The sequence below is a fragment of the Eurypyga helias genome, unplaced genomic scaffold, assembly GCF_000690775.1.
Source record: "Eurypyga helias isolate BGI_N326 unplaced genomic scaffold, ASM69077v1 scaffold37642, whole genome shotgun sequence".
In the NCBI taxonomy this organism is placed as follows: Eukaryota; Metazoa; Chordata; class Aves; order Eurypygiformes; family Eurypygidae; genus Eurypyga; species Eurypyga helias.
Genome location: NW_010238522.1, coordinates 903 through 28,611, shown reverse-complemented (window position 1 = coordinate 28,611; position 27,709 = coordinate 903). Strand labels below are relative to the sequence as shown.

The window sequence follows — 27,709 nt, the reverse complement described above, 5'->3', positions numbered from 1 at the left end:
TTTTCCTCTGGAATTGGAGTCTCTGCCGCTCAGCCCCCCTGTTCCAGCTGGGAGGAAGAGGTCTTCACCCCCCTCGGTCCGTGCAGGCGCTTCTGTTTGAATGGAAGATACGTATTTTTGCTGAAACTCTTTTGTTGCCACGTTGCATAATAGACGGTTGTCTCGCCGCAGGATATAAAAGGAATGAAAAGAAATAGAGAGACGGAAGGAAATTGTTCTCCAAAGCAAAATTGAAGCGCAGAAGATAACATTCAGATCACTTCGAGCCCTGCCCGAGATCCAGAAGCCCGCAGCTCTCCTAGCTCCGGAGGAAAAGACACTGTTAGAGAAAGTCCTCAGCAGTCAGTAGCGATGGGCAGTCGCGGTGTTCTGTCTGGATGCAGCTGGTAGTGGAAAGCTCTGGAGGGACGTGGGGGCTGTGGCCTGTATGATGCCTGAAGACAGAAATGCTGGCGTCCGCAGCCCAGGTGCCTTAGCAGCAGCTCCTTTCATTCCTAAAACTACCTATAGGAGAATTAAGCGGTGTTTTAGTTTCCGTAAAGGTAGGTCCGTGCTGTTGCCGTGTTCTGCTTTGCTAGTGAAGCCGTGGGTTTTTCAAGGGGGCAGCGCGTGCAGGGGCAGATGACAGTACTGAAACAAAAGATGTTAATGCGGATACCAACATTCCATGAATGATTTATTTACTTCTTTGTTCGTTTTTTGTAGCTGGCCAGCTGATACTGTCTCTTCGTAACAGCCCGTGAATGGGCTGCCTGAAGGAGGTGGCTTGAGACGAGGTTACTGTCGAGCCTCTGAGCAGGAATCAGGGAGAGCAGTGGGGGGATCAGACCTGTGATGTTCTGAGTTGCCTATCTGTCTGGGAGAAAGAACATCAGGGAAGAGAGTTTGGGTCTGCTTTTTGTCTGTGCGGCAGGAGGGGGGAGAAGAGAGGGAGAACAGCAGCGTGATAAGTGTGCATCTGTGCAGAAGTCCTTGGATTCAGAGTGTTCTGATGGATTGAAGTGTAGCCCTGCCACACGCTGCCCTGTTTAAGTGCTGCATTGCCACGTACTTCATCCTGCCTTTGCCTTTCCACCTGCTGCATAGAGATGCTTAAAGCCAGTTTTCTTCTGCATTGCACATGCTCTTGTTGAAGCAAGAGCGTGGCAGTGCTGGGGGGAGGGTGACAAAGGGGAGGATGGCTTTCAGAATATGTCAGCTGGACACTGGAAGCAAAACACCCGTATGAGAAAAAGCTAGGACAAACGATGATAAGGTGCCACCAGGATTGGGATGGGTGGGGAGAAACCTTTATGACGAGGATAAAAGCTTTGTGTGGGGGCAGAGGAGGCTATTGGTGCTGCCTTGAAAACTGTGCTGGACAGAGAAATCCAAGTGCAAAGATGGTCATGTTATTCTGAAGTGTGATAAATGATCTTACACAGGTCTTATACCGTCATCTTCATCTCCTGCTCCTCCCTAAACTGTTCCTCCATGCTGCCATTTGTCCTTTTGCAAGACCATGCAGCTCTTTGCTCACAAGCCTCGGTAGCGACGCAGCGGCGTCATGGCTTTTGAGGATTGTGCGCGCAGGCAGTTAGAGGTGATGCCTCGAAACGAGGGATCACAACCGGCAAGGGACTCGCCTGGGGACTGCAGCAGAGATCAGCTATTGGCTGCAGCTGAGATAGCATTGAAAGCTGTTTGCCCCCTGCACGCCCCCTCCTCGAGACCAACATTTCCCTTGGTTGCTGGAGTTCAGTCCTTCTGGAGACGTGCCAGGAGGACGCAGATGTGTCTCTCTGAAGTGTGATGGTGTGTTTCGAGGTGTCAGTGTAGAATTAGAGCTGTCTCTGCCCTGTTTATACACTTAACTATTTGAAAAATGTATGGGAGTTGAATAAAGGATGTACTGATAATCTTGCAGACAGCTGCCTTTTTGCCTGGGGTGCAGCCTTAACCACTCCAAGAAGAGCTTCAGCTGTTGATTCGTTCCCCATATGTTCTGACACAGCAACTCTGATGTCTAAAACTCCAAGTGAAGCTGCAGTGCTTGGGGCAGAGGAAGGAATGATGGAGGCCATGCTGCTCATTTGCTTTGCTCTCTCTGTCATGTTTTGGTTCCTTTCTTTATACAGGTTTTCTGTCAAGAGTGTTGTCACAAGGTCCCTAGATCAGAGCTGCAGAATGCTGGGTGTGCATGTTTAACTGGGTCTGTGACCCACTGAAGTCAACAGAAAGATGAACATTAACTGGACTTTCAGTCAAACCTTTACTATGGTTGCACAGCCAAATTCAACGAACTACACTTGTCTTATTAATTGGCATACCAAATTCTTTCAACTTCATTTGCAGATTGTATCCCTAAGTAAAAAAAAAGGCAAAACTAGCCCTCTGCAAACCTAGGCCATACTTGCTCAAAGCAGATCAGCTGGTTCTAGCTGTGCAGCACAATGCAGAAAACAAAACCCGCATGAGAAATCATTGGCTAGTCATTGGAAGAACTACAAGAGAATCATGGCATTGGATGTTTAAGCAGAAATACATCATCTTCAGTGGTGATATGAGGTAGTGTAGAACCCTTCCTGGAAATCCAGATCAAACTGCAGTGTGACGGGCACTGGAAAATTAGTCAAACCTAATTGGGAGGTTGCGTTAAGGAAGTCAGCGCTCAGAGGGCAGCATCTGAACAGAGACAGAGCCAAGCCTCTGGAATATCCAATTTGGAGAAGATGCTCTCTGTTTAAGTACCACCACAGGGAACTCTTGAGAGCGCATGCAGGGTTACTGTGGAGAAAACGGTAACTAAGGGTGACGTGCTGGCATGCAGTGGTGAGAACATTCAGTAGCATGGTGAATTTGGATGAGCAGTTTTGGAGGAGGAGGTGGCATTGGCCACAGCCAGAGAAATGGTGCAGGCCCTGATGTGATAGGCTGTGATAAGTTCCTGGTGATCATCTTAAAATTGCTTCCCTTCCTTTCCAGCCTGTAGCTAGTTCTGCTCTTATTTCAGAGTTGTTTTTTCTAGGTAGGAACCTGTGGTGTGCAGCTGTGCTGAACTCCAGGGCAGGAGTTTATCTTACCTTATCTACTGCTGACATCACACCGACTGTAGGGTGGGACAGGGATTGAAGGAAAGAAAATGAGTCAGGCGAGAACAAAATTCTGCCACTGCTATTTTTCCTCTCACGTACATCACGAAATTCCGTAGAGAATTTCTCTGTAGAGAATAAGAAAATACTCCCTGCATTTGATCTACTCAGAACACCACGTAGTGCTGAGGAACACCAGAGCTGATAAGAAATAATCATTTAAGACTCCATAGTAAGTGTTAGGAAGCCATAACAGCCACAGAGTGGCCTCCTCTGGACTCACTCCAACCAGTCTATATCCTTCTGATACTGGGGGTTCCACAGCTGGATGCAGCACTCCATGGGGTGTCTCATGAGAGCAGAGTACAGATCTTTCTCCTTTTTTCTTACTAAGACGCATGGAGTCAATAGGCTTGAGATGTCACCCCTGCTAAGGTAGCTAAGGCAATCATTGACTAACAGCGTTCTTAAATTTTGAAGTTAAACTCTTAACTGGGAATATGTACCCTTGTGAAAGCACTGTGGTATTTTCAACTCTTGAAGATATGTATGCAGAACTTAGATATAGCGCAGTAGTGTCTTTCATAAGCTTTATGGGTGTCTGTCCGTCCATTTCTCTCTTGGAAATCCAGTTTCTCAAAATGTTTACAAAACTTCTGCCACGGGAATGTTCTAGTTAATGAGTAACTGCTCGGCATGTCCTTTACTAGCATGTGATTTTCCTGCTGGATGTTGTGCGTGATCTTGACTTAATTGGATATAGCTTTAAAGATCTGCAAAGGTCTCTCTGAAAAAGCAATTCTGCTGATAAAATCTAGTGACCGGTCAGAACTGGAGGTCTGTACGTTCCCCTACCTTCTGCCAGCTGTGGGGAAGCCGAGCTCCCGCCATTCTGCATCTCAGGGTTTTTTTGCAGGGTTGGTTGGTTTGTTTTCCCTCTGGCACCCTATCCCAAGGATAAACCAAACCCCAGGTCAGCACTTGTGCACCTGCGCGTTTGTGGATTTTGGAGACGCTGAGATTTAGGAGGAAAACTTGGGTTTGGATTACAGCATGGGTTACGAGGGCTCTCTTTTAATCCCTCCTCCGCAGAGGTGTTCTTGTTCAGTTACTGTAGTGGAAAATTACTTTGAAAAAAAGAAAAAAACCCAGCATGTGAAATTATCTGTTTGCTTTTGGTTATGTTGTAGTCTCTATAACTTGGACTGTCTTTTCCTTGCTTCTCTGTGAAGGAGATGGTAGTAGTTACCAGGCAGAGCTGATAGTGTTCATTGTTGACTGCCTCTGTCAACCACTAAGGTAACTGTGTTTGCAACCACAGTTCATCATAGCATTCTTTGCTTCATGATAGTCAACGTCTTAGCCTTCATAAACCATTATCTGCAATAGCTCTGTAGTAGTCACTTCCAGCGTCGGAGGGGATAAAAGCATTAGAAGAGGGACAGTGGAAGAAGGTACACCTTACAGGGCAGTGATCCTGGCTTTTATTCCAAAACAGTGAAAAACCCGACAGACACCAGAAACATGATGAACAAGGAAACAGTTGTGACGACGTGATGTGGAAGCAGAGCTGTAATTTTTCTGCCCCTGTCAACAGAGGATTTTTTCCATGAGGCAGCAGCAAGTCTGTAGCTTTAAGTCAATATTTATGCAGGTTTATCATGACTGATTCCATTCATGGCCAAATGCTGCCTAGTGCAATGTTCTGCATTTGTTATGTGAAGGAAATACTTCCTTTGGGGAAGTTCAGCCTAGTCTTTGAAACCAAACCAAGCCTTCCAGAGATCAACTCCAAAGCCAGCCAAGCTGGAGAATGCAGAGCGTGGTAAATGGTGACTGCAGAAGCACTCCAAGGTGTGATGGGATTTGCCATGAGTTTAACTTCAGGTTACTGCATAGCTGTCAGAATTACCACACTAGCTATGAGCTCCCCGAAGCTGAGTGTTGAGATCCCCATGTCTGTGAGGTAGAGATGGTATTATCAGCGTTCGTACGGATGGGGAGCCAGGTCCCTGAGGCCTCAGCTGACGTGTGAGGCTGGTGGGCCAAGAACCTACCCCCCTGGCTGCGGAGTAAATAGATGGCCAGACTTGATGCAACCGTGCTCTGAGGATTGTGTAGGGTCTGAATCCAACCTGTCCAACCGAGATAACTGCGGTAGTTAACTCTGTCTCTCCTTCACGCGTTCCTAGCCATGTGGTGTTTAAGTCTCTCAATAAAAGTCCCTTCATTTACAGTGCACCTGATTGCAGTCCGTAGTAGAAACAATCCAGTGTTTACTCTTAAGGGAACAGAACTCGGAAGTTTTAGGCTCTGATTTGGATTTCTTTTTCATGATACTGCTTACCTCTCCGTTTTACCAGGTTCATTCAGTACCTGTGATTTGCTGCTACAGTACACAGCCAAGTTTGTTATATCCATTTAATATATGTCACCTTTTGTATGTGAATCACTCATTACTTTCTATTTGTCATAAAAATTACTGTTTGACAGCAGTTACAGACATCTTATGTGGCCACCTGTTTTCAATACATTTTGTGTTACGGGGTATCAGCAATTTATAATAATATAGGAGTGGCTATAATAATAAAGTGGTGTGCAAAACACCCTTATTCTGCTGCTATTCATTATCTATTAGACATGCTCTAAAAGCCAATTCTAAAATAAAGAAGGGAGGGGAAAAAAAAAAGCAGCATCTGAAAAATTGTGTTAATCATAGAGTCATAGAATAGTTTGGGTTGGATGGGATCATCTCGTTCCAACCCCCCTGCCATGGGCAGGGACACCTTCCACTAGACCAGGTTGCTCCAAGCCTCATCCAGCCTGGCCTTGGACACTTCCAGGGATGGGGCATCCACAGCTTCTCTGGGCAACCTGTCCCAGTGCCTCCCCACCCTCGCCATGAAGAACTTCTTCCTGATATCTAATCTAACCCTCCCCACTTTCAATTTAACCCCGTTCCCCCTTGTCCTGTCACTTCAGGCCCTTGTAAAAAGCCCCCCCCAGCTTCCTTGTAGCCCCTTCAGGCACTGGAAGGTGCTATAAGGTCTCCCCGGAGCCTTCCCTTCTCCAGGCTGAACACCCCAACTCTCCCAGCCTGTCCCCATGGCAGAGGGGCTCCAGCCCTCGGAGCATCTCCGTGGCCTCCTCTGGACTCGCTCCAACTGGTCTATATCCTTCTGATGCTGAGGGCTCCACAGCTGGACGCAGCACTCCAGGTGGGGTCTCACCAGAGCAGAGCAGAGGGGCAGAAGCCCCTCCCTCGCCCTGCTGGCCACACTTCTCCTGATCCAGCCCAGGATACGGTTGGCTTTCTGGGCTGTGATGTGTTTTGATTGCAGTGTTATTACTAATAGGAGTTTCCAAGCAGTCGGGTGGGTCTGAGAACTTAGAGTTCCTCTGTACATGTAAGTTGTGAGATGCACAGTACTGATTAAAGAATGTTAGCATCCAAAGAAGAAAGTACAGCGAATAGGACAAGGCCTATTCATACTAAATTCACTGTCAGTGGGCGTGAGTTGAAATTATATATATCTTATAATTTGACTATCTTATACTGATTTTTTTTTTTTTAAAAGAGTCAAAACCTCATGTTTAAAACCCGAGATCTCAGGAGCTCTTGAAGGGAAGCTCAGACTGTATGTTCATAGGACAAACTGGCGTAGGACAGCCAAGTCCTACACCTAAGCAGGAATAAATTTTCTGCTCTGCAGAAAGGACTTGGGTGCCCTGCAGGACAGTAAGCTGGACAGGAGCCTGCAGTGGACTTGCAGTGGAAGAAGTCATTAACCCCCTCTGCTCAGCATTTTTAAACTGTATTTCAAATACTTTGTCCATTTATAAAAAAAAAGGCTGGGAGGTGTAAGATAAAAGAAGAGGAAGATGAGCAAAGGGCCACTGAGATGTTGGGGAGCTAAAACACATGCCCTTTGAGGAGAGGCAGAGGAAATGGGGCTTGTTCAGCCAGGAGAAGAGACAATTTTAGGGGCACCCAGCAGCCTTCTTGTACATGAAGGGTTTGAAATCACCAAAGTCCTGTAACCATAAGCATTCCTAAACTGACTTTCCGTTGACCTTCCTCCCTAGTTTCACTGCTTTCAGTAGGAGAGCCTAGAAAATGGAAGGACCTGAGGATTTCGTCCGTGTTGACCAGCAGCAACTCCTAATTCAGACAAACCTGACAAACCCGAATTCATTTAGTACTCCTGCCATCCCCATAGGCAGTTTGCAGGAGGTTAAGAGGGTATGTAAAAATAAAGAAAACATGATGATCTTCACGTATGCCAAATACGTCACATCAGGCAGTAGTCTTCGAAGCTTGACTCGTTCTGAAATTTCAAAAATTCCTTCTTTAATTGCCAATAGTTGGGGTTTGGGTTCTGTGCAACATGAAGAGTGAGCTAATGAAGAATGGCTCTGGCATGTTCAGTCCCCCTACTTACTGCTGTTGAGGTTAAGTACGAATGTAGGTTTCCTGCAGTTTTTCTTAGGTGTTTCACCTTTCACGTCAGGATCATCTTTCATACACAGAATTTGTTGTTGTTAAAGCAGACGGTGATAATGCAATTGGTAATACATTATAGGAATGGTCTCTGCTTATGTGGGAAAACTTAATAATTAAAACTTCAAAATTTGGTTTAGTAGGAGCAATAATTTATCAATCTCTTGCCCTTCATGTGTAACAGTAATGTTTGTATGTCATTGACACTGATACAGGAACTACTTAATTTTTTGTAATCAGGCATGAACCAAAGAGGCTGAAGATGTGTATCACTTCTGAATGAGAAATTTTGTGTCTGAAAATCTTATTTGTATTACTTCTATGTTTTCTGTGCTTGTGGTCTGAAAAATCATTTACAGTGTTTTATTTTAAATTATGGTTTTGAGTGTTGTTGTGAAATATCAGCATTGTATTTCCGTGAGAGTATCAAAGGTGAACCTGAGCATTTTATCCTTAAGAAAGGAGTAGGCTAATCGTTCATGCATTAAAATGACCTGTAAATTGCGTGTGTTAGAATAGAAGACTTGGGCTCCTCAAATGTTTTGACGTATCTCAGCTCAGTCCCGTCTCTTCTTCGTGCAGGTATTTTTGGGCAGAAGCTGGAAGACACTGTTCGATATGAAAAGCGATATGGGAACCGCCTGGCTCCTATGTTGGTGGAGCAGTGCGTGGATTTTATCCGACAGCGGGGGCTGAAGGAAGAAGGCCTCTTCCGACTGCCTGGGCAGGCTAATCTTGTCAAGGAGCTACAGGATGCATTTGACTGTGGAGAGAAGCCGTCTTTTGACAGGTAAAATGCTCCGGCTGTCCCCCACTCCCTGAAGCCTACACCGGACACGATCTGCTGCGCTGGCTGACCCGCGGGGCTGTAAAACACGTGGCAGCAGCAGATAGAATGACGTGGGTTTGTAGGTTTTTCTGTATGTTTCCTATTATCACTCGTCTTTTTTTTCTGTGTCGTCTTTTTTTTCTGACTTTGATGTCTGATTTCAAAGCGTTTCTGGAGAATTTCTGAGAAGCTGATTAAGAAAAGTATTGCTAATGGTTGGGCTTAATCAAAGATATCTGGGTTGCCTTGATCTTAGTATCATTTGAAATACAGTGGTGGTGCTGGCATTTAGTCAGCTCCACGAAGGAAGAATTTCGATCCCCAGTTTCAATATGTTCTGTTACCTATAAAACTGACAGGAAGAGAAGGCTACTTTTATGTATTCCTTTTATCATTTTGGGCCTTTGGTCTTAAAATAAAAATTGCTATGACCATAATAACAAATCTACATGGTTTTGAGGGCCCAGGTCCAATTTGTATTCCAATATTTGTAAAGTTTTGCATAGCTAATGAGAATTTTCTGTGCTAAGGAAGAACCCACTCCTGTTCACACAGCTGCCTGTGACTTCAGTGTTTTCCAAGATGAACTTTCCTGTACAAGTTTGGCTCTCTTCCTATAAGCACTGACAGCAGTAGTCCACAGATTCAGAGTGTGCAGTCAGAGAAAGAGCCCCAGTAGATTATGAATGCCACGTGGCCCTTATAACTCTGATCAGAATTAATAAGATGGTAATGAGATTCCAGTTCAAGAGACTGTTAAACAGTGGTTGTCCTCAGCGTGTGCCCTAAGTGACATCCTCAACTCACCTCCAAAAGGTAACAGAGATACTTGACGCCAGTCGAGGGTCTAACGTCAGTTGGGAGAAAGAGGCAGGTTATGTTTATTTTGTGGGATCTTTGTCATCAATGCAAGTTAACAGGAAGGGAAGCATAGCTTCATCCTTTAGGGCAAAAACACGTCATGACGCCGTGATTGCTGGAAATCGTTTCCCTTCCTTATTCCTGTGAAGTGTGCAAATGTGCTAAGCATAAAGGTATGTGAACCTCAGATGCACAGAAGGCAGACATCTGTAATGCTGTTTCATCTTCACAAGTTTCCTCAGTTCTGACCATTACTTTAAAAAAATGTTAATTCATAATGCTCTGGAAAAAAGTAAATTGTCTCCTGTGAGTTTTATTAGTTTCTTATTGGAAGGTGAGAGTTGGGATAATTGATCAGAAAATAGCTTTAAGGAGCCAGAATGCTGTGGGAAGAGACTGTTAGCTGATAAATGTTTGTAGCATACCCACTGACTATTGAAATGCTGTGTAACCTATTTAAAAAGGTAAAGAAGCATCCATTGGGTATGTTTACCTGACTTGGACATTAAGATAAATATTACTGGTTACGCCTCTGGCACAACCTCTGCCAGAGGTAGAAGTAGGCAAATGGCAGAAACAAAAGGCTATTTTTTCCGTGCCTGTAAGGCAAATGATTGTGGAGGAAACGCTTAAAAAAACAAGCCGACCCCAATCTCCAGGTAGATGATGTACTGAACAACCCACTGAGAGGAACGGCTTGCAAGAGGTGCACAAATTGTGTATATTCAAAACAAGTGAGAGCAGGGCTTAGCTGCGTGAGTGTTGTCTTTGCAGGGTTATCTAGCGACAGCTGTAACACACACTAAGGAGCCACAGGAACGTGTGTCCTAGCTGAGCTTTAGCAGGTGAAATGCAGAAAAGATTTTACAGGCCACTGCTGTGAAGAAGGCACAAAACTTCTACGGTAGCGATTGGCAACATCAGCAGGAGTTGCCTATAAATCACTGGCCCTGCATTTCTGCTTGTGAAGCTGAGAGTTTATGGAACACTGACCTTGTGTGTCCGCACGCCTTGTTGCCAAGGGTACTTTTTCTGTTTGCTTTTTCGCATTTGAGTTTGGACAGGTGTGGTTTTTGGTGTGGCAGTGGTCTAGAAGTCAGGCAGACATCAATTCTGTGCTGGTCTCTGCCATTGTTTCTGGTGGGCACCTACTTTTTTCCTCTAACCTTTTGTTCCATTTCAAGGTGAAGTTCATTTCACAGTGCTTACAGAGTGTGTATGCAGCTATCTTGTTTTGGGACAACTTTTCGTTGTGGTGAACAGCAGCATGGTCTCCAGGCCGTTGGAGAGTGGCCCCAAAATGAAAAGTTGCTGCAGAGAAAAGAAAATGCTGACTTTCTCCCATGAACCTCCAGATGTGTGTTTAATCTGTAATTAGGTGTTATTACTAGGCAGAAGTCCATTAGTGCAAATCTACCGAGGTTCTGTTTAATAATTTACATTTTGCCTGCTCTCATACATCAATAATAATAAAGATTTTTGCAGTTAGAGCTGAACTGACAGTTTTGTTGATGGGGCGCGAAACGCAGTGGAACCCAGGTCACGCTTCCGTAGCGGTGCCGGGTCACCAGCCCTGATGGGGGGAAGGACTGTCTGTCATCCGTGTTGGAACTAACACACAGAGCTGATGTTTGAGGAGTTTGCCATTTTTCATACTGACGTTTGTTCCTGTGTACGAGCGCATGTAAGTCAAAACAAAGACTTCAGAACAAGTGAAGGTGCTGTGTGTAGGCTTGTGTATATGTTTGAGAAATTATTAAGTAATCCTTCTCTTTATGCTTTCTTAGTAAATTCAGTGACTTACAGAATTTAAAGCAGAAACAAAGGTAAGATGGTACAGCTGTGATTAGTACTCCTTTAAAATGTCATCTCTGTTTTAAGATGGTTGCATCATCTAAAACACCTTACAGCCCTTGGGAGACGGAGTTTGAAGGCAACGATCTGCCCTTTTACCCAGAGTTCAGCTGCTGTCCATGGCTCTGTGGAGATCCTGCCCTTCTCCCACTTGCATTCCTATCCACAACCCGTTGGCGGAGACCACCACAGAACCGGATGCAAGCAGATCAGACGGGGCATGTTTGAAAGAAGTAGTAAAATAGCTTTGCTCCAAAGAAAAAGCAGCCACATTTTGAAACCTGAAGCAAACAAACGGTAGCTCTCACGTGAGCTAGCAGCTCTCACGTGAGCTAGCAGCTACATGTTCCAATGCCGAGGTCAGTTATTAACCTGCAGAGTGAATCCAGGACAAGTTGAAGAGTGGCAGAAACCTTCATGTATGAATTTGATCTTGATCTTAGAGTGGGATAAGATGTTGCTGGAGACTTGTGAGCTATGCACGTAAGAACGGAACCAGTATTTGGAATTTCTCAGACTCGCAGAATGAGAAAACCCAGTACCTGCTGTGAAACATCCAACGCCCTAGCTCCCCTAGTATGAAAACTGGCACATCAGCATTTCTCGCAGCCTTGGAAAGGGGAGGTACGGCTGCTACACCTGAAAACTGCTGAGGTCCTTTGTGTGAAGGGAAAAAAGCAACCTGAAAATTGCGTGTCAGTTTAAAACCAAAAATTAATCAATAAACCTCACTCCCTCTCTGTGAATCTGCACATATTGTGAAATCTGCTTTAAGGAACTAACAGTGCAATTAGGCAATCACTCATGCTTGTTACTATTTGAAATATCCTTGGTATTTCCAGTGTGCACCTTTGTGTAAAATTGTCCTCTTTGGGGGACCCATTTTTCTTGCCCTTTGGGTATTTGTTTCTCTCTGCTTGTGTGGCTTATAACTTAAATTTACCTCAGCTCTGTTACAAATCTCACATTTGTAATGTGAGATTAATAATCACAAAGTGGATTATGACTGTTTCGTAAAATCAACATAGTGAATATGGTACTGCCTACGGGAAATAACATAAGGGTTTATTTAAAATTTTTAACTAGAAGGGATACAAAATTGGATTTCTCTTTTTGTATTGCCTCTTTCCATCTACTCTTCACAGTTCCCACCAGATGACATGAGAGTTAATATTGTTCAGGGAGAAAAAATATTTGGCATGTCACTGAAATATTAATATGTTGTTGATCTACGTATGTGGCTTGGATTTTCATGACTGCTATCACTGATGCATATGTAGCCCAGTAGTTCAGAAGAGTGTAAAGTTGCCTAGCTCACCTGCCTGCGTTTGTGTGCATGCACAGGAGCGAAGGAAAGCACATACATGCATATTTAGCAGAACACAATACCTATTGTCACGGGTATGAATTCCTCTGAAGAGCACATCATAGGACAACATAGTACTTACTGCTCTAGTCACCGTTGCAATCAGCAGAGAAGAGTGCATGTAAGTAGTGTTATATGTGATTGCTGGCAAATGCTGTTCATTTACTGGAGCCAAATAATTCAGAATGCAGATGTTCTTGTGCATTTAATCATTGGGATTATTGGAGCGAAATAAAACAAGGCTGAGGATGGTAATAATGTAATATCCTCAAGGTGAGCAGGACCACATGCACAATTCTTCTCCTCCAGAGAAAGAATGTCTTAAAATTTTGGTGAATGCAAGAAATGGGGTCTGTCTCAGTGGGGCTGCGATCTGCACTGGCACCGTCCAGACTGCAGCGAGACATTGGCTTGGAAATCACTGGTTATGAAAACTTTTGTTCTCCACATAGAAGCCTTTACATAAGAATTTCTTTGTTTAGAAGCAGATAGTTCCCCCCAAGGAAGGGGCTTTATTCCCTTCCTAGTGGGAAAGTGCAGTAATCCCTAAACAAAACATTTTTATGTGAGATGAGGTCTTTATGAGACAGCTAGTTCCTGCCAAACACAAATGGCCTTAGGCCTGTGAAAATTCCTGTTTGTTTCTGCCTGTTCCAGGCTTCCTTCCCTGATCCTCACAATCCTCTCTTCCGTTAGGCCTCTGGAGCCACTTCCGTGTCCGTTCTCATTCCAGCCCTCGTTCCAAGCAGCTAGCAGAAATAACCTCTGCGTAGGGCACCACTGAAAGACCTAGGCTAGTAACGAAATACACATTAGGAGACACATTTCTAGCATGATCTAAATGATTTATGGCTTTAAATTGAAAGTGGGGAGGGTTAGATTGGATATCAGGAAGAAATTCTTCCCACAGAGGGTGGGGAGGCACTGGGACAGGTTGCCCAGAGAAGCTGTGGGTGCCCCATCCCTGGAAGTGTCCAAGACCAGGTTGGATGAGGCTTGGAGCAACCTGGTCTAGTGGAAGGTGTCCCTGCCCATGGCAGGGGGGTTGGAACTGGATGGGCTTTAAGGTCCCTTCCAACCCAAACCATTCTGTGATTCTATGATGCAAGGGTCATTAAATCAATTTAATCGGTGTCGTGCTGTGGGAGACAGTGTTTTTTGTTATTGGCAGTGAATAAACATTTGTAGCTGCTTCACATGAATTTCAGTTTCAGAAACGGAGTTGGTGTCAGCTGTGACTGAAGAAGAAAAAGGCAGCCATGTCTTTCACTCACCGATGACAAATGACTTCATAAACGGCCATGGTCACCTTTAAACAAGCATGATGTTTTGTTTCCTATGTGGATGGGCAGGAGTGTGGTTTGTAAAACATCCTTACTTAGGCTTGCAAAATTTATGGCTTCTAGTAAACAAGAACAGGTAGTTTGTCAAACATGGAAAGACACCATAAACATATACTTGCAATCTGTGCGGAATTTTGCAGAAACCAACAGCCTTTCTGAACAGCCTATCAAATGATAAAATAATTTAGCAGTGTGTCCGCTGGAGCTCGGGGTTTTTTTCTCATGGGAACCTATCTCTTTCTTAGACCTGTGTCCACCTTACCTGAAAGCACTTGTGTTTCTCTTTAAGGGTCTATACTTCTTCCAAGTAATTTTCCAAGTCTGGCCTAAACTTAAAGCATCACTTTCTAAGCTGGATGAATTGGCTGCTGTTAGAATTACCGAAGTGCCTGTCTAACTTGGAAACAGACTCTGTCAGCTTTCAGTCCTCCTTGCAGTGCTTGCTCCCCGGAATGGGTCCCTGGAAGGTAGCAGACTGTAAAAATCACGAGGACAAAGGAGCAGAATACATGTTTGGGGGAGGTTTTTTTTCCTCTAACAAACGTAAGAATTGAGATCACTGTTAACTTGAAACAGAGCCAGGCCCTTGTGGCAGTAAGGGGAGGTGGACAGACAGATCAAGATTTAAACTGGTAAATTGTTTCATATATATTTCACCAGTTGTAGGCAAAATTTCGACTTAGATTTGGCATGGTATGTTTTGTGCTAGATATGTGTCATACAGGAAAACGATCTAGGGAGTAATGCTGTGAAGATGCCTACACAGGGGAACAAAAGTCACATCAGACATTCAACCAATTATGGATTTGGCCTGACCTTTGAATTTCTGGACAAAGATCCCAAAATCAATGGAACCACTTCTGATTCACTGTAACATTACTAAACACAAGCTCTGCCCTCATAGCCTCTGGGTATGGCTTTTCCACAGTAACAATGCTCTGATTCTCTATGTAGGTATGCACGTTTGTAATATTCACCTGATGTAGCTTACTCAGTGTTTCGTGGGCTCTAGGATCTCATTTAAGCTGTCTGCAGACTGGCAGCAAGACGAGGCACTGGGCAACCAGTTAGGAACTCATCCTCCCATGTCAGGAAAACATCTGTCCTGGTCTGAGAGCTGCTCTACAGACCCGAATGCAGCTAAGCAAGATGCAGTCAGCAAACGTGGTGGGTACGGGATATGTTGGTGAGAAAGGTTCTGTGTCCAGCACTGTGATATGTGACACAACTGAAATGATGGAGCTGTAATTCTAGGAATTCCGGGAGGTACTGATGCACAAACTGTTTGAACCCTACTGTTCTTGGTGATTTTATTACCAGAACTCCTAAATTGGATTGTAGCCTCACGGCTTGTTGTTCCCTACTGTTTCTTCTTTATGTAAACTCTTTGTGTCATCATGATCTAGAACCGTTTTCGGAACAGCATTAATCTTTTTGTAATGTGACCTTGCCCTGCTAATATTTCCTCTCCGAGAGTTTATGAGGAGCTTGTTGCCTTTGTGCTCTGAAGTGCTGACTCCAGCTTTCTGAACACGCTGTCTGCTTGTCCAAGTGTGAGGGTTATGCATGGATTGCTGCTGACCTGCTGGGCTTCAGTAATTTTTGTTTATGGTAGAGAGGGTGAAAAACTCCGGGCAGTGTAATCGGTCTGACAGCCACTTCCACAGTGTCTGTGGTCTCACAAAGGAAAATGCTGTCAAAACAACAACGCCGTGAGGGATATTAATGACAAAGTTCAGATGAGTGGGGCTTTGAATATGTGTAGTCTGATGACTACGGAGAGACTGTGGTGCATTCACATTTGTGATGCCTTTGTATGGACACAGGTGGAGTGGGGGATGCTTCATGGGAAACACGACAGTAAAGCTGTCATGTTTTAGTGTTTTAGTGAAGTAAGTAATCTTTCTCAGACTTTCCAGCATGACATCTTGAAAAAGACTGTTTCTCAGCTTGCTGGTGTTTTTGGTGTTGCATTCAATTTTCTGTTTCATGCGTTCTCATTCCCGTTTCAAGCTTGGCGTTATTCATTGTATGATAGAACACTTTGATATTACACTGCCAGATAGCAAAACAAAGAACAAGATAGGTACGATCATTAAGTTTCTGTAGCTGTAGTGATCCTAGGATAAAAGCAAGGCCAGGTTTGAAGGGAGAAATAGTGCCTTGTCTTGAACTGATCAGTTGTAGCTGTGAAAAGTCCAGGAGAAAAAGGTCGTCTCCAGGCCCTGGAGAGATCCATGTCTTAGAAACTGCACAAATGCCCTCAAACAGATATATACAGGGTGTCAGTTGACATAGACTGTGGAGAGAACACTGTGTGCATATTTTTATACCAATATTCACATTGCAAGAAGTAAGTTTCTTAGCTTGTGTCTAACTGTTGTTAAATAGAATTGAAAATTCCAGTTCTTAAAGAGCGTTGCAGGCTCTTTGTCGGTGTATGTTTGTTTATGATGCCAAAATCTGTATGGTAGTTTCTCTATGGGTCGTTTAAATCCTGGGCAGTGTTATGGTAGTTGAGGAAAGAAGAAGCAACAAAACAAATTTTCCAAATCTTACTTTGTAACCCCACCATCTTCTGGCTCTCTGCGGTATTGCCTCAGCATTCAGTAGGCAGAAAGAAGTAAAAAAAAAAAAAAATTAAAAATTGCAAATGTATTCCATCTGCTGATTGAGACCTGGATTTGTAACCCTGGCTCAGAAATCACCTTTCTGTAGACTCGTTTACAGAATGTACTTCAGGAGGTTAGTTTGAGAACACAAGACTTTTTACCGTATCCTTGCTCCTCAGCATCCTGCCTTCATTCCTCTCTCAGTTCTTCCTTGGTCGGGCCGCAGTTTTTAGCACTCACTAACCATTTGCAGTGCTAGTCCATCAGTACTTCACAGTGAAAGGAGAAAGTTTATAAATTCCATCAGTTTTCAGGGCTTTTGTCCCCTTCTTCAGCCATTTATCCTCCATCTGCTGTGCCCTCAAGGAGCAAATATTCCGCTTCACACCGAAGGACTGGTGTGAAATTGTTCTTGCGTGCTACGGGAAGTCTGATCCTGGCAGTACAAAGATGGGAAGATGATCTTGCTTGGTCTCCTCACTGGCAGATCTGTGTGCTATCTTTTAATTGTTCTGCAGTAATTTCTCTCGCTCCATCTGTTGGAATTGTGTGCTTTGGAAAGGCCTCTCTAGTGTTCTGTGAACAGTCTCTGGAAAGATGTGGCGCAGTGCTTCGGCATGGCCTAGGGAGTTCCCTTGTTTAAAGAATAAAAATAGTAATAGTTAAATCTTCAGAATCATCAGTGCTGAGCAATCGGAGTTAAATTCTCTGCAGATGGATGGCCTGTGCTCCCTTGCATGCTGCACTTAGGACAGGGCACATCCTACGCCTGCCAGCTCACTTCTGCTCTCTGTGGCTGCTGCTCCTTCACTTGGACTAGCAGAAGTCTTGCCCTCTGCTTTTTGCTTTCCTGATGCGCCAACAACTTAGGCAAGTGGAGAATCTCTGTACAATTTGCTTCTTGGATAAGGCTGAATAGTGGCAACTGCCTGGGCATGCATGCCATGGCTGGGCTGTGAAAACTAGCACCAGTGGCCACAAGATGTGTAAGCAATCGTGTGAGAGATGACTGGGCTCTGGGTTTTAAGCCCTCAGGCTGTGCAATCTGTGAAGAGTCTTGTTGGCCAGGATGTCAAGAAGAGCTTCAGTTCACTTAGTTTGCATCTGGGTTGGGGATAGGCAAAGCTTAGGGGCCAGATCTGAGCTGCCATTTCAAATCTTATAAAACAGTGCAACTGTATCTGGTTTCCTGCGTAGTACTGTTCCTTCCATCTGTTATATATGCATCCAAGGAGCAGGGCGAGATTACCGCAGGATTCCCATTTTGGATCCAAGTGAGTCTACAAGTGGAGGGTTGCAATCAAGGGATTAGAATTTGAACCTGACGTAAAAATGCAGATTTGTGTCAGTGCTTTGTTTATAGAGTCTCTCTAGAAAATGCTTTTAGGAATTTTGGCTGGGAATTATTCATGATTGAAATTAAAATGATTCCAGGGAATTTATTTCGAGGAGGGTAGTGGTGGCTAACATTTAAATAGACACAATGCTTTCATTTCTCCTCTTCTGTTTTGACTTAGATTGCTCATACCATACCACATTAATCAAAGGTTGTTCCCATCATTCTTGTTAAGATTTAACCTGGTAAAAGCCGTCTTCGTTTTAACAGATCATTCCAAAATAATGATTAACGTACCTCTAGCAAAGCTTAAGTGTGTCAAATACCACTGGTTCCCTTTGAGAGACTGTGAGTTTAAAGAACGTTCCTGGTGTGAAGTCTTCAAAGAAAAAAGCACCCAATAATGCACAATGTAGAAATGTTGGTGTGTTTTCTGATTCATATAAATTAAATTAGCGTAATTTAGTATCTGTTTTTTTGATTTGTCAAAAGTCAGAGAGGAAGATACCAACTTGCAGTACAACTCTATCTGAACCAGCCTGTAGAACGTTCCAGTAAGGATTTGAATAAACGCCTGAGTAGTTTAAACCCAGACGTGGAGTCAGAATTAACATAAGAGAGGTTTCTTCATGCGAATTTGTAGGTTTTATCTATTTATATTTATTTCTTTTTAGAGAAGTACTCCTAAGTTACCATATGTAACTTCTTTACACACCAAAGAAACATTAATCATGTTTTATTGCATACTCTGAACGTTTGATTTTGCTCTTTCTCCCCATTGCCTGACTTCTCGTATGCCTGCTGAAGACCTACTAGCTCCTACTAGCTGTCTCCAAAACAACCTTCAGTATCTGCACATACTCTGAACGTTTGATTTTGCTCTTTCTCCCCATTGCCTGACTTCTCGTATGCCTGCTGAAGACAACCTTCAGTTTCTGCACATGTAATCATGAGAAAGCATACCATGCCAGGTCTTTGCCTATTAGCCCTATGATGTTACCTGTCACACTAGCGCTGACATTCTCTAGGTCTGGTGACTTGCAATGCCTTAGCTTTCTTGGTACAGGGTAGAGCTACAGCTCATTTCCCATGGGTTTACGCTCCTGTGTGTAAAGTACATCCAAGTTTCTGGTGTAACGGAACAGCTAGAAGGCACGGTAGTCGTTTTGTAGGAGCCCATAGGACAAAGATGCATGCCAGGGAAAGAACTGTAATTCAGGTGGGGAAGTTTCAACTAAACACCTGTGGTATATACGGTCACCCTTAAAACTTGCTTACTGAATACTGATACCAGAGGAGATGGTGAATTGAGACATGTTTGGGGAGCTGGGGCTGTCTCTGGAAGGAAAATAATCCCGGCTGTGTAAATATAATGCCTGGTTTCTGGCTGCGACGAAACTGAAAAGCATCAGTGAAGATGGATTTTGCATGCCCGGTGTGAGGCGCCTGTCAGTGAGAGCCAGGATCCTCTCAATACCTGTGCCTGCAAATAGGGCCTTATGTGTAATTATTTATGTAACAAATCAGCAGAGTGGAGAGACTCCTGCTTGCAGATATCCTAAGTTTCTTATAGGATCTTCACCAATACATAGGGTCTTTATAGGGTTCTTTACCAAAACCAGACTACAGATACAATCTATAAATGTATACACTGATGATGAGTAAAAATCTGGGGTGACAATGGAAAAGTTCAATGGCACTTTTTAGCCAGTCAATCTCACAGTATGATCCTGATTCACAGTAACGCCTTCTTGTATTCCCACCCAACAGCAATACAGATGTGCACACCGTGGCATCACTGCTTAAGCTGTACCTAAGGGAACTCCCAGAACCAGTCATACCGTATGCAAAATACGAAGATTTTCTTTCCCATGCCAAAATGCTCAGCAAAGAGGAAGAAACGGTGAGTTGGCACCTTGAGAAAGATGAAATAAGAGGCTCGCATGTTATCCTCTGCTCTGGCTTTGAAGAGAGAGGCTGGTGATTACCTATCATAATTTAAGATGTGCGTGTGTTAATTGAGGCTGGGTTTGTATGAAAATTGTTGCCACCTATGTCATTTGGGAGTCTGCATAAAGGTGCATAGCGTAACCTTAGCCGTATTGATTGCATGTCACTGAATCCAGTTCAAGTAAATTCCATTGTGGTCAGTAGCTTCCATTTTGCGTGGAAGAGGCTTATATTTTTTGCGGATTATCGTTCCGAATTGTAAAAGCAAGGGTCTTAGTGGTTGCTGTCCAAGCCTTGCTATTAAATCATCTGTCACTTTCTTCTGAGCATCAGGGTGCCAACTTTTACTGACTTGACTGAAGGCCAACAGATTCATGCCTATCGTTGTCTATTCATGGCCTGTCACTGAATTGGAAGGCCTCAAAAAGATGGAAGCGGCCCACCTTGCAGATTCTTTTACAACAGCATAACACAGATGAGCAAAATAAGGCTTCCGACTGACACATGCCCTGAAGTGGCATGGGCCTACTGTATATTAATCTGAAGACATAAGAAACTAAATGCTTATTTTTACACAGTTCTGTGTGCTTATGGGTAATAAGGTCAACCCTGATACTTTCTTTTCAAAGTAAGTACAGATAGGCTTATTCTGTTGATTCCAATATACTCCCCTAAATTTCTAAGGTGGTTATTTCTGTTTAATTTCTTTTCGACAATTCAAATCCTACTAGAACTGGAGCCCTTCCTACCTAATCTTCTGGTTAATTGAGTAGGAACCCCTCTTTGCTAACTGAAAGGCTGTCTCCTTTCTGAGCTGTCAGTTGGTGACTACCAACAGCAGAGGCAGTGGTTGTCCCATCTGAGGGAATGGCAGGGGGGAGAAAGATCTGAAGCAAACTGTCTCTAGGTCATAATCTGTTACACCCACTGAAATCTGACTGGTTTCTTTGCTGTCCTTCACCGCTGGCTACAAGGGGCAGATTTTTGTCAGCTGCTTGCAAAAAGTGGGAGTGGGCTGTTCAGCTGGTTTAATTTGAGCTGCTCTTTGTACAAGTTTTGGTAGGGGATCCTCAGAGCTAAAGTTGCAGCCGTTTGCTTGTGCGTGTTGCATGTGTCTAACCATGCCCCACCGTAAAGCCACCTGACAGCTCCACAGCTAGTCGTCATGCAGTTTATACTTGGCAGTGATACTCAGTTTAGGATGAATTTTTTACTCGTAGAATGGGTTGGGTTGGAAGGGACCTTAAAAATCATCTACTTCCAACCCCCCTGCCGTGGGCAAAGAACTCATTTTATAATGGCTTAGTCCAGAGTATGTTTGTGTAGTTCCTCTGCAACTATGCCACCAAAGCTTTGTTAAATTCACTCTGAACGCAAGATTCAAATTACAGTGGACTGTTGGTGCTGGCAGTTTATGAAAAATCTGTGCTAGAGATCATGAGCCACTTCAGTCCTCTCTGTGGTGGCTTCGCAGTCCAGCTGTAAGGCTGAGTGGATTTTCCATTGACCTTTCTCCATGCAGAAGTGCAGTCACTGTTAAAGGAGAGGGCTGTGCGTCCAACAACAGTTGAACTTGATGAACTTAAAGGTCTTTTCCAACCTAAAAGATTCTGTGATCTTTTTTCCTTTCTTAGCCCACAGCCAGCAACCTTGTGCACTATCACGGCCCACCCATCTTGATTGGCGTCTGTTTTCATAACATATTGTAATCCAGACCCCACTGATGCTGGCAAAGTACCAAAACCCCATCCTGAAAAGGAGTCTAAAGGCACTGGTTGGTAAGGAGCATAGCCAGGGTCTGTTTCCACAGGGCACAAAAATCAGTGTGTGATATTCTGGTTGTCCCATTCCCAGGGTGGGCACAAACTGAAATACCTGTTGATTGGTCAGAAGCCGGTATGGACCAGAACTGTGTAAAATACCCAAATAGTTTCTCTTACAAAAATGCCAACTGGGTCAAACCAGAACTGTTCCTGGAAGCCACAGCCATGTTATTAGCAGGAGGAGGAATGTACCTGCTGATCAGAAAAAAGGAGTGAAAGAGAAGGGCAAGACAGGATGAAACCAAGTTTTTTGTTTACTTGTTTATCCAGAGCTAATCTTTATTAACCAAATATAGCCTTCTGCACCCAAAATGGGTTCTGCAGGCTGTTCCTGATGGTAACCTGTAGGTAGCATTTAACACTGCAGTTTCAGTGGTGTGTTTATTGTCTTGTAACTGGAGTTGCTGATGTTTTTTTGAATCTCTGGTAAAACACTAAGAAACTGTGCCTCCTCACTTTTTTTTTTCCTCCTTAAACCACTGCAAGGGCCTGAAAGAACTGGTGAAGCAAGTGAAGAGCCTGCCAACTGTCAACTATAATCTGCTGAGGTATATCTGTAGGTGAGTGCTCTTGCAAAAATATCACAGTGATATTTATAACTGTGAGCTGACAGACAAACTGGTCTGTGAAATACAGGTTTACTGCATGGCTGACTACTAATTTGCCCTATCAAGGTGCACAGTTAGGACTTTCATAAGCAGGCTGCACTCAGCGAGGCATGCAAGGAGGTAGAAGTGAACATATTCTGTCCTCTTTGTAGGACCCTGGTTTTCCCACCTCCAACTGTACTTACTGGCCTTGGCTGTGCACTGCTGAAGCATCCTCAAAACCCATGTATGCCTTTGAGTGTATAGAGTAGTTTTTTGGATGCTTCTAAGACCTTAAAGAATGTCTTACACAGTTGCAATTTGTGAACTTACAGAAAGTTCCCAGCATTAAAAAAAACCCAAAACAAAACAAAACCCAAAAAATAAACCACCAAACATTTTTCAAAGAATACAAGCTGCTTTTTTAATTGTCAGTTTGCATTTTAAGGATATCTTATGAGCCAAGTAGTTGATTATCTATGCTGGAGAAAGTTACTGTCCTCAACAGAGTTACCTTATATTCAGTCCAGACTGAGATTTGAATTTTGTTATCAATGTATGATTTTGAAGAAAATCTGAAGAAGCTGAGAATAGCCTTGAGCTTTTCATGGTGCTCCACAAGGATTTGGAATGGAATACTTACACTGTGTTAAGAAACAATCACATTTTCTCCTTTTCACATGTTCCTTAAAGGCCTCTTTCTTCCCTACAGGTTCCTTGATGAAGTCCAGTCTTATTCAGGTGTAAACAAGATGAGTGTGCAAAATCTGGCTACCGTTTTTGGCCCCAACATCCTTCGCCCCAAAGTGGAAGATCCTCTGACTATCATGGAGGGTGAGCTTACTGTACATACCCTGTAATAGAAAGAAGGAATGCACGTCTTCAGGTTTATTGACAGAACCCACCGGTCCGTGTAGTACGTGCAGTCAGTCCTGTATGTCTGTTTTATAGACACAGAATTCCCCAACCTGAATGAACTTACAGGATAAGTCTTGGAGGTTACTATGAAAGCGACTGAGATGTGCAGCATTGCAAACAGGCTTTGCAGGAGACTCTGCTGCCCTGGCAGCCTCACTGAAAATGGACTTGTTCTCTCAAAGCCTGCTGCAAATAGGGCATGTTCTTATTCAGCACGTGCGGTCGGAGAGCAGTTAGTATTTTATCTGCGGGTTTTAAGGATGAGAAAAAGTTAGCACAGGTTCCTACTGCAGTGACCCATGTAGAATTCCCCACAAAGCAGTGGTGTATCACGTGCCTTCTTGCAGAACAGCAATAAAATTGTCAGCTACATTCTATTATTTATAGCAATGTCCAGCTATAGCATTTTGCTGTGAGTCAGACAAAAACATAGCCATGACAACCTCCTCCTGTAATTTACTCCTAGGCTTAATCTTTGTGACTTCATTTCTCCATAAAGTACACGATGCCTTGTCTCCTTCCAAACACTTCTTTCTTAATATGTAGGGTTTACTTAACTTTCTCAGAAATTAGGGCAGTACGCAGCCCCTGCATTGAAAATCTGACCAAAACTCAAAAATGCAGCGTTCATGGTTTATTTGAGAGCGGGTGGATTTATTCTTTTTCTGTGAGTTTAATCCTTTTTCTCTTTTCCAGGTACAATTCCACATATGCTTTGTTCATTTACTTGTTTTCCTGAAGTCTTGTGTTTCCCCCTTCTTCCTTTTAATTCTTAACTCGACGACTATGTTGTTGTCAACAGAAACACGGTGTTTCCACATCATGTATGAAAGCAGTGAATACCCAGGGTTAGCTGAACAGCAGCTCAGACAAAGCAGAAAATCTGTCATGGAAAGGGTTTTTAATCGTTATCTTCACTTCAGTGTCTGGATTCTTACTGTTGCAGGGAATGGTTTGATCATGCATTTGACTCAAACGGGTTTGCAAGAGCAGGTGTCCAATTTACACGCAGGTTTATTCTAACTGTTATGTTTATTCTCGCTTCCTGTCGCTTCACTGTCATCCCCTCTGTACCTGCAGAACTGCCAGACTGACTAGAACAGTAGTTTCTCTTACCATGACACTTCTGTAGAGCCTATCAGCCTGATAGGTAACTGCTGTGAATGTTTCTCTTGGTCAGGCAGCAAACTGTCCTTTTTTATTCCCCATGCTTTTGCATTAAGTAATATAAAAAGTACTTCAAATAGCTGAATAAATCAGAATTGGAGAGAGATGTCGCAGCGCTCATCATAGCGCTTAAGTAGATGCGAACGGTGTCTGCAGGATTACGTTTGCTGGTAGGATACTGTGTATCCCCAGCTCACCTGGGGCAGGGGAGACTAATGGAGATTAGGGATGGGGAGAGAGGAATTAACCATTCCTAAATAAAATACTGTCGTCTAGGTTTGTATTTTTCCGGAACTGGCTGCTGCCTGAAGTTCGTGGATTTTACCATGGATCATGAGCAAGAAAGTTTTTGGGTTTTGGTTGGGTGGTTGTTTTGGTTTTGTTTTTTTTAACTGGGTGGAAAGAGAAAATAGTATGGTTTTCCACTTCTTCAGAGCAACTCTCCAGCCTGCTTATCAACAGCCCTAGCCCTAAAATGATAGTGGCTGCTGTAGGAAATGGCATGGATACTATACTCATTGAAGGGAAATATGTATTTTTTTTAAACTAATGAGAAACAGTGTGATTAAGCAGGTTGCTGACTTCTCCTTAAGCATAACTTCAGGATCTGACATGAGACGATGCTGACTTGCAGTTGGACTGTTCGTAGGAATTTCTAACAGAGACTCTGCATCAGTTGGTGCTCATGGCCACCCTTCTTCACTGATCTTTGCTTTTTAGAAGATAGAGAGTACTTTTCTTACAACCATTCCAAGTCAGACATGCAGCTAGGAGTAACCATACCTGTCCAATGGGGATAAGGAGTTGGTTTTGTTTGGTTCAAGAGAGATTTTCCAGAATTCGAATCATGGGCAATTTTTTCCTGCTAAGCACATTGGTAAAATTTGCCTGAGTACACAACAGTGTTTGTAGTAAAATCCTGCACATAACAGCTAATGTTTTCAGAGGGAACACAGCTACATGTGCCATGGGAGTAGCTAAGTGACTTTTCCTGCTGCATAGTTCTAATGTCTGATTTTTGCTTTAGCAAACAACCAAGAACATTAAAAAACCCGTTGTTGAGTAGCCACGTTGAATTGGCTCTTAGCAGTTGTATTCTGAAAGGGTGGGGCTTGAAGATCCAGAATATTATGAAGGCGTAGCACGAAATGATTGCTTAGAAGAGCACGGCATGCCTCTCTGAAAGCTCTCTAGGAGCTTAAAAATGGGGTGGTTATTGTAACTACCTTGGCCTTCCCAAAATATTCCTAATACTCCTTAATGAGAGTCTGCTTAGGGTAATAGAGTTGCATGTCTTTATTAGTCCAGTTATAAATGCTCGTGTGTAAATTGGAGTGCAGTCAAGAGGTGTGCACACCGCGGGGTTGCTCTTTAAGAGGAATGGTAGCCATTTATTACAGCAAGGAGCGAGCAGTGGTCCTGCATTAGTTCCATAGTGTGCTATAACATGGCACAGTTTTCCAGTACCAGTTCCAGTACCATAGTTTTCCAGTACCAGTACCAGCAGTTTTCCAGTACCTGAAGGGGCTACAAGGGTGCGGGGAGAGGACTTTTCACAAGAGCCTCTAGTGACAGGACAAGGGGTAACGGGTACAAATTGAAAACAGGGAGGTTTAGATTAGATATCAGGAAGAAATTCTTCACAGAGAGGGTGGTGAGGCACTGGGACAGGTTGCCCAGAGAAGCTGTGGATGCCCCATCCCTGGAAGTGTCCAAGGCCAGGCTGGATGAGGCTTGGAGCAACCTGGTCTAGTGGAAGGGGTCCCTGCCCATGGCAGGGGGGGTGGAACTGGATGATCTTTAAGGTCCCTTCCAACCCAAACCGTTCTGTAATTCTATGATTCTGTGATAGTTTCCTGGTTGCATATAGTCTCACTATAGAGTGGTTAAAGGCATTCATATTTAATTAAATATGTCATGTTACTGCCCTGTTTCGACTACAAAGACTACAACATCTGTGTTCTAGCAATGCAAATCCCTTGCCTGCCCATTTTCTGTTAAACTACTGCATACAGGTGCTGTGCCAGACTAAGACTTTGGTTTTAAAAATGATTGCCCCTTTGTGTTGAAACACATCACTTAAACAATGATGTTATCCTTCGCTCTTCACCTTCTTCTGTGGTCATCCTGTGGTGCAGTTACTGTCATGGTAGTAGCTTCTTCACAAAAGTTCCTGCCCTTCGGGGGTCCCCGAGGCCTGCTGGCTTGGTTCGGCAGAAGGAAGAGGTGGTGTTGAACTGGTGCGGGGACTTCTGGCCTGTTAAACGCTATGGGTGTTACACAAATGGTTGTGTTGCATAAATGTTTGTGTAAGCTGAATGTTTGCTAAGTATTTGTGGAATCTGTTGGATATAAAGTATATTTATGCCCTAGACAAAACAGGCCATTAATGACCATGTGCGTGGTGTCTCCTTTCAGGTACAGTAGTAGTCCAGCAGCTAATGTCAGTGATGATTAGCAAACATGAAGAGCTCTTTCCCAAGGATGCTGACTCTCAGATGGGACCTGAGGTTTGCCACAACAACAATGAAATACCAAAGAAAGCTATCGTGGGGCAGCTACAGAACAAAGAGAACAACAACACCAAGGAGATGGCAGTGAGGCGCTGCTCTTGGGACAAACCTGAGTCTCCCCAAAGGGGAAGCATGGACAGTGAGTCTCCAACTGCTCTGCCAGGAAGCAAGACAAATAGCCCCAGGAACAGCATCCAGAAATTAGATGTCACCAGAAGTCCACCACTCATGGTGAAAAAAAATCCTGCTTTTAATAAAGGCAGTGGCATAGTCACCAATGGGTCCTTCAGCAGCTCTGTGGAGGGCCCTGAGAAGAGCCAGACCTTACCAAACTGTACCCTGCAAACCCGGAGAACGTCATCCCTGAAAGGAGCGGTGACGAAGATGGGCACACACAGCGTGCAGAACGGGAGTGTGCGGATGGGTGTTTCGAGCACAGACGGGCAGAGCAACACCCTCAGCAGCCGGACCCCGGGCTGGGTGCCCAATGGCTACGTCACACTGAGGGACAGCAAGCAGAAGGACTCGGTGAGTGAGTCGGGCCAGCACAACAGGCTTTCCACCTACGACAATGTCCACCAGCAGTTCTCGATGGTGAACTCTGATGACAAACAGAGCGTGGACAGTGCCACTTGGTCAACTTCCTCTTGTGAAATATCTCTCCCTGAGCACTCCAACTCCTGTCGTTCATCCACCACCACCTGCCCTGAGCAGGACTTTTATGCGGGTAACTTTGAAGACTCTGTGCTGGATGGACCACCACATGAAGACCTCTCTAACCCAGACGACTATGAGAACAAAAGTGACATAAGGAGTGTGGGCGGCCACAGCAGCCGAGCCACCAGCAGCAGTGATAACAGTGAGACGTTTGTGGCCAACAGTACCAACAATCACAGTGCTTTGCACAGCCTGGTGTCCAGCTTGAAGCAAGAGATGGCCAAGCAAAAACTAGAGTATGAGACAAGGATAAAAAGGTAA

General features: G+C 44.0%; 1 protein-coding gene across 1 annotated transcript; it reads left to right on the top strand.

The window, feature by feature from the left end:
- The first annotated feature begins 430 nt into the window (after positions 1-430).
- On the top strand, positions 431-27,709 carry ARHGAP24 (Rho GTPase activating protein 24). The gene is made up of 6 exons (XM_010147870.1): positions 431-542; positions 8,155-8,362; positions 19,544-19,676; positions 22,033-22,106; positions 22,846-22,967; positions 26,637-27,709. The coding sequence occupies exons 1-6, from the start codon at positions 431-433 to the stop codon at positions 27,707-27,709; spliced, it is 1,722 nt and encodes a 573-aa protein (XP_010146172.1).

Bases quoted from the DNA above. Each gene is read 5' to 3' on its own strand.
- ARHGAP24 (XM_010147870.1), top strand. From the start codon at position 431: ATGCCTGAAGACAGAAATGCTGGCGTCCGCAGCCCAGGTGCCTTAGCA. The intron at 8,363-19,543 runs GTAAAATGCTCC...CCCACCCAACAG, and splicing joins GAGAAGCCGTCTTTTGACAG to CAATACAGATGTGCACACCG. The intron at 22,107-22,845 runs GTGAGTGCTCTT...TCTTCCCTACAG, and splicing joins CTGCTGAGGTATATCTGTAG to GTTCCTTGATGAAGTCCAGT.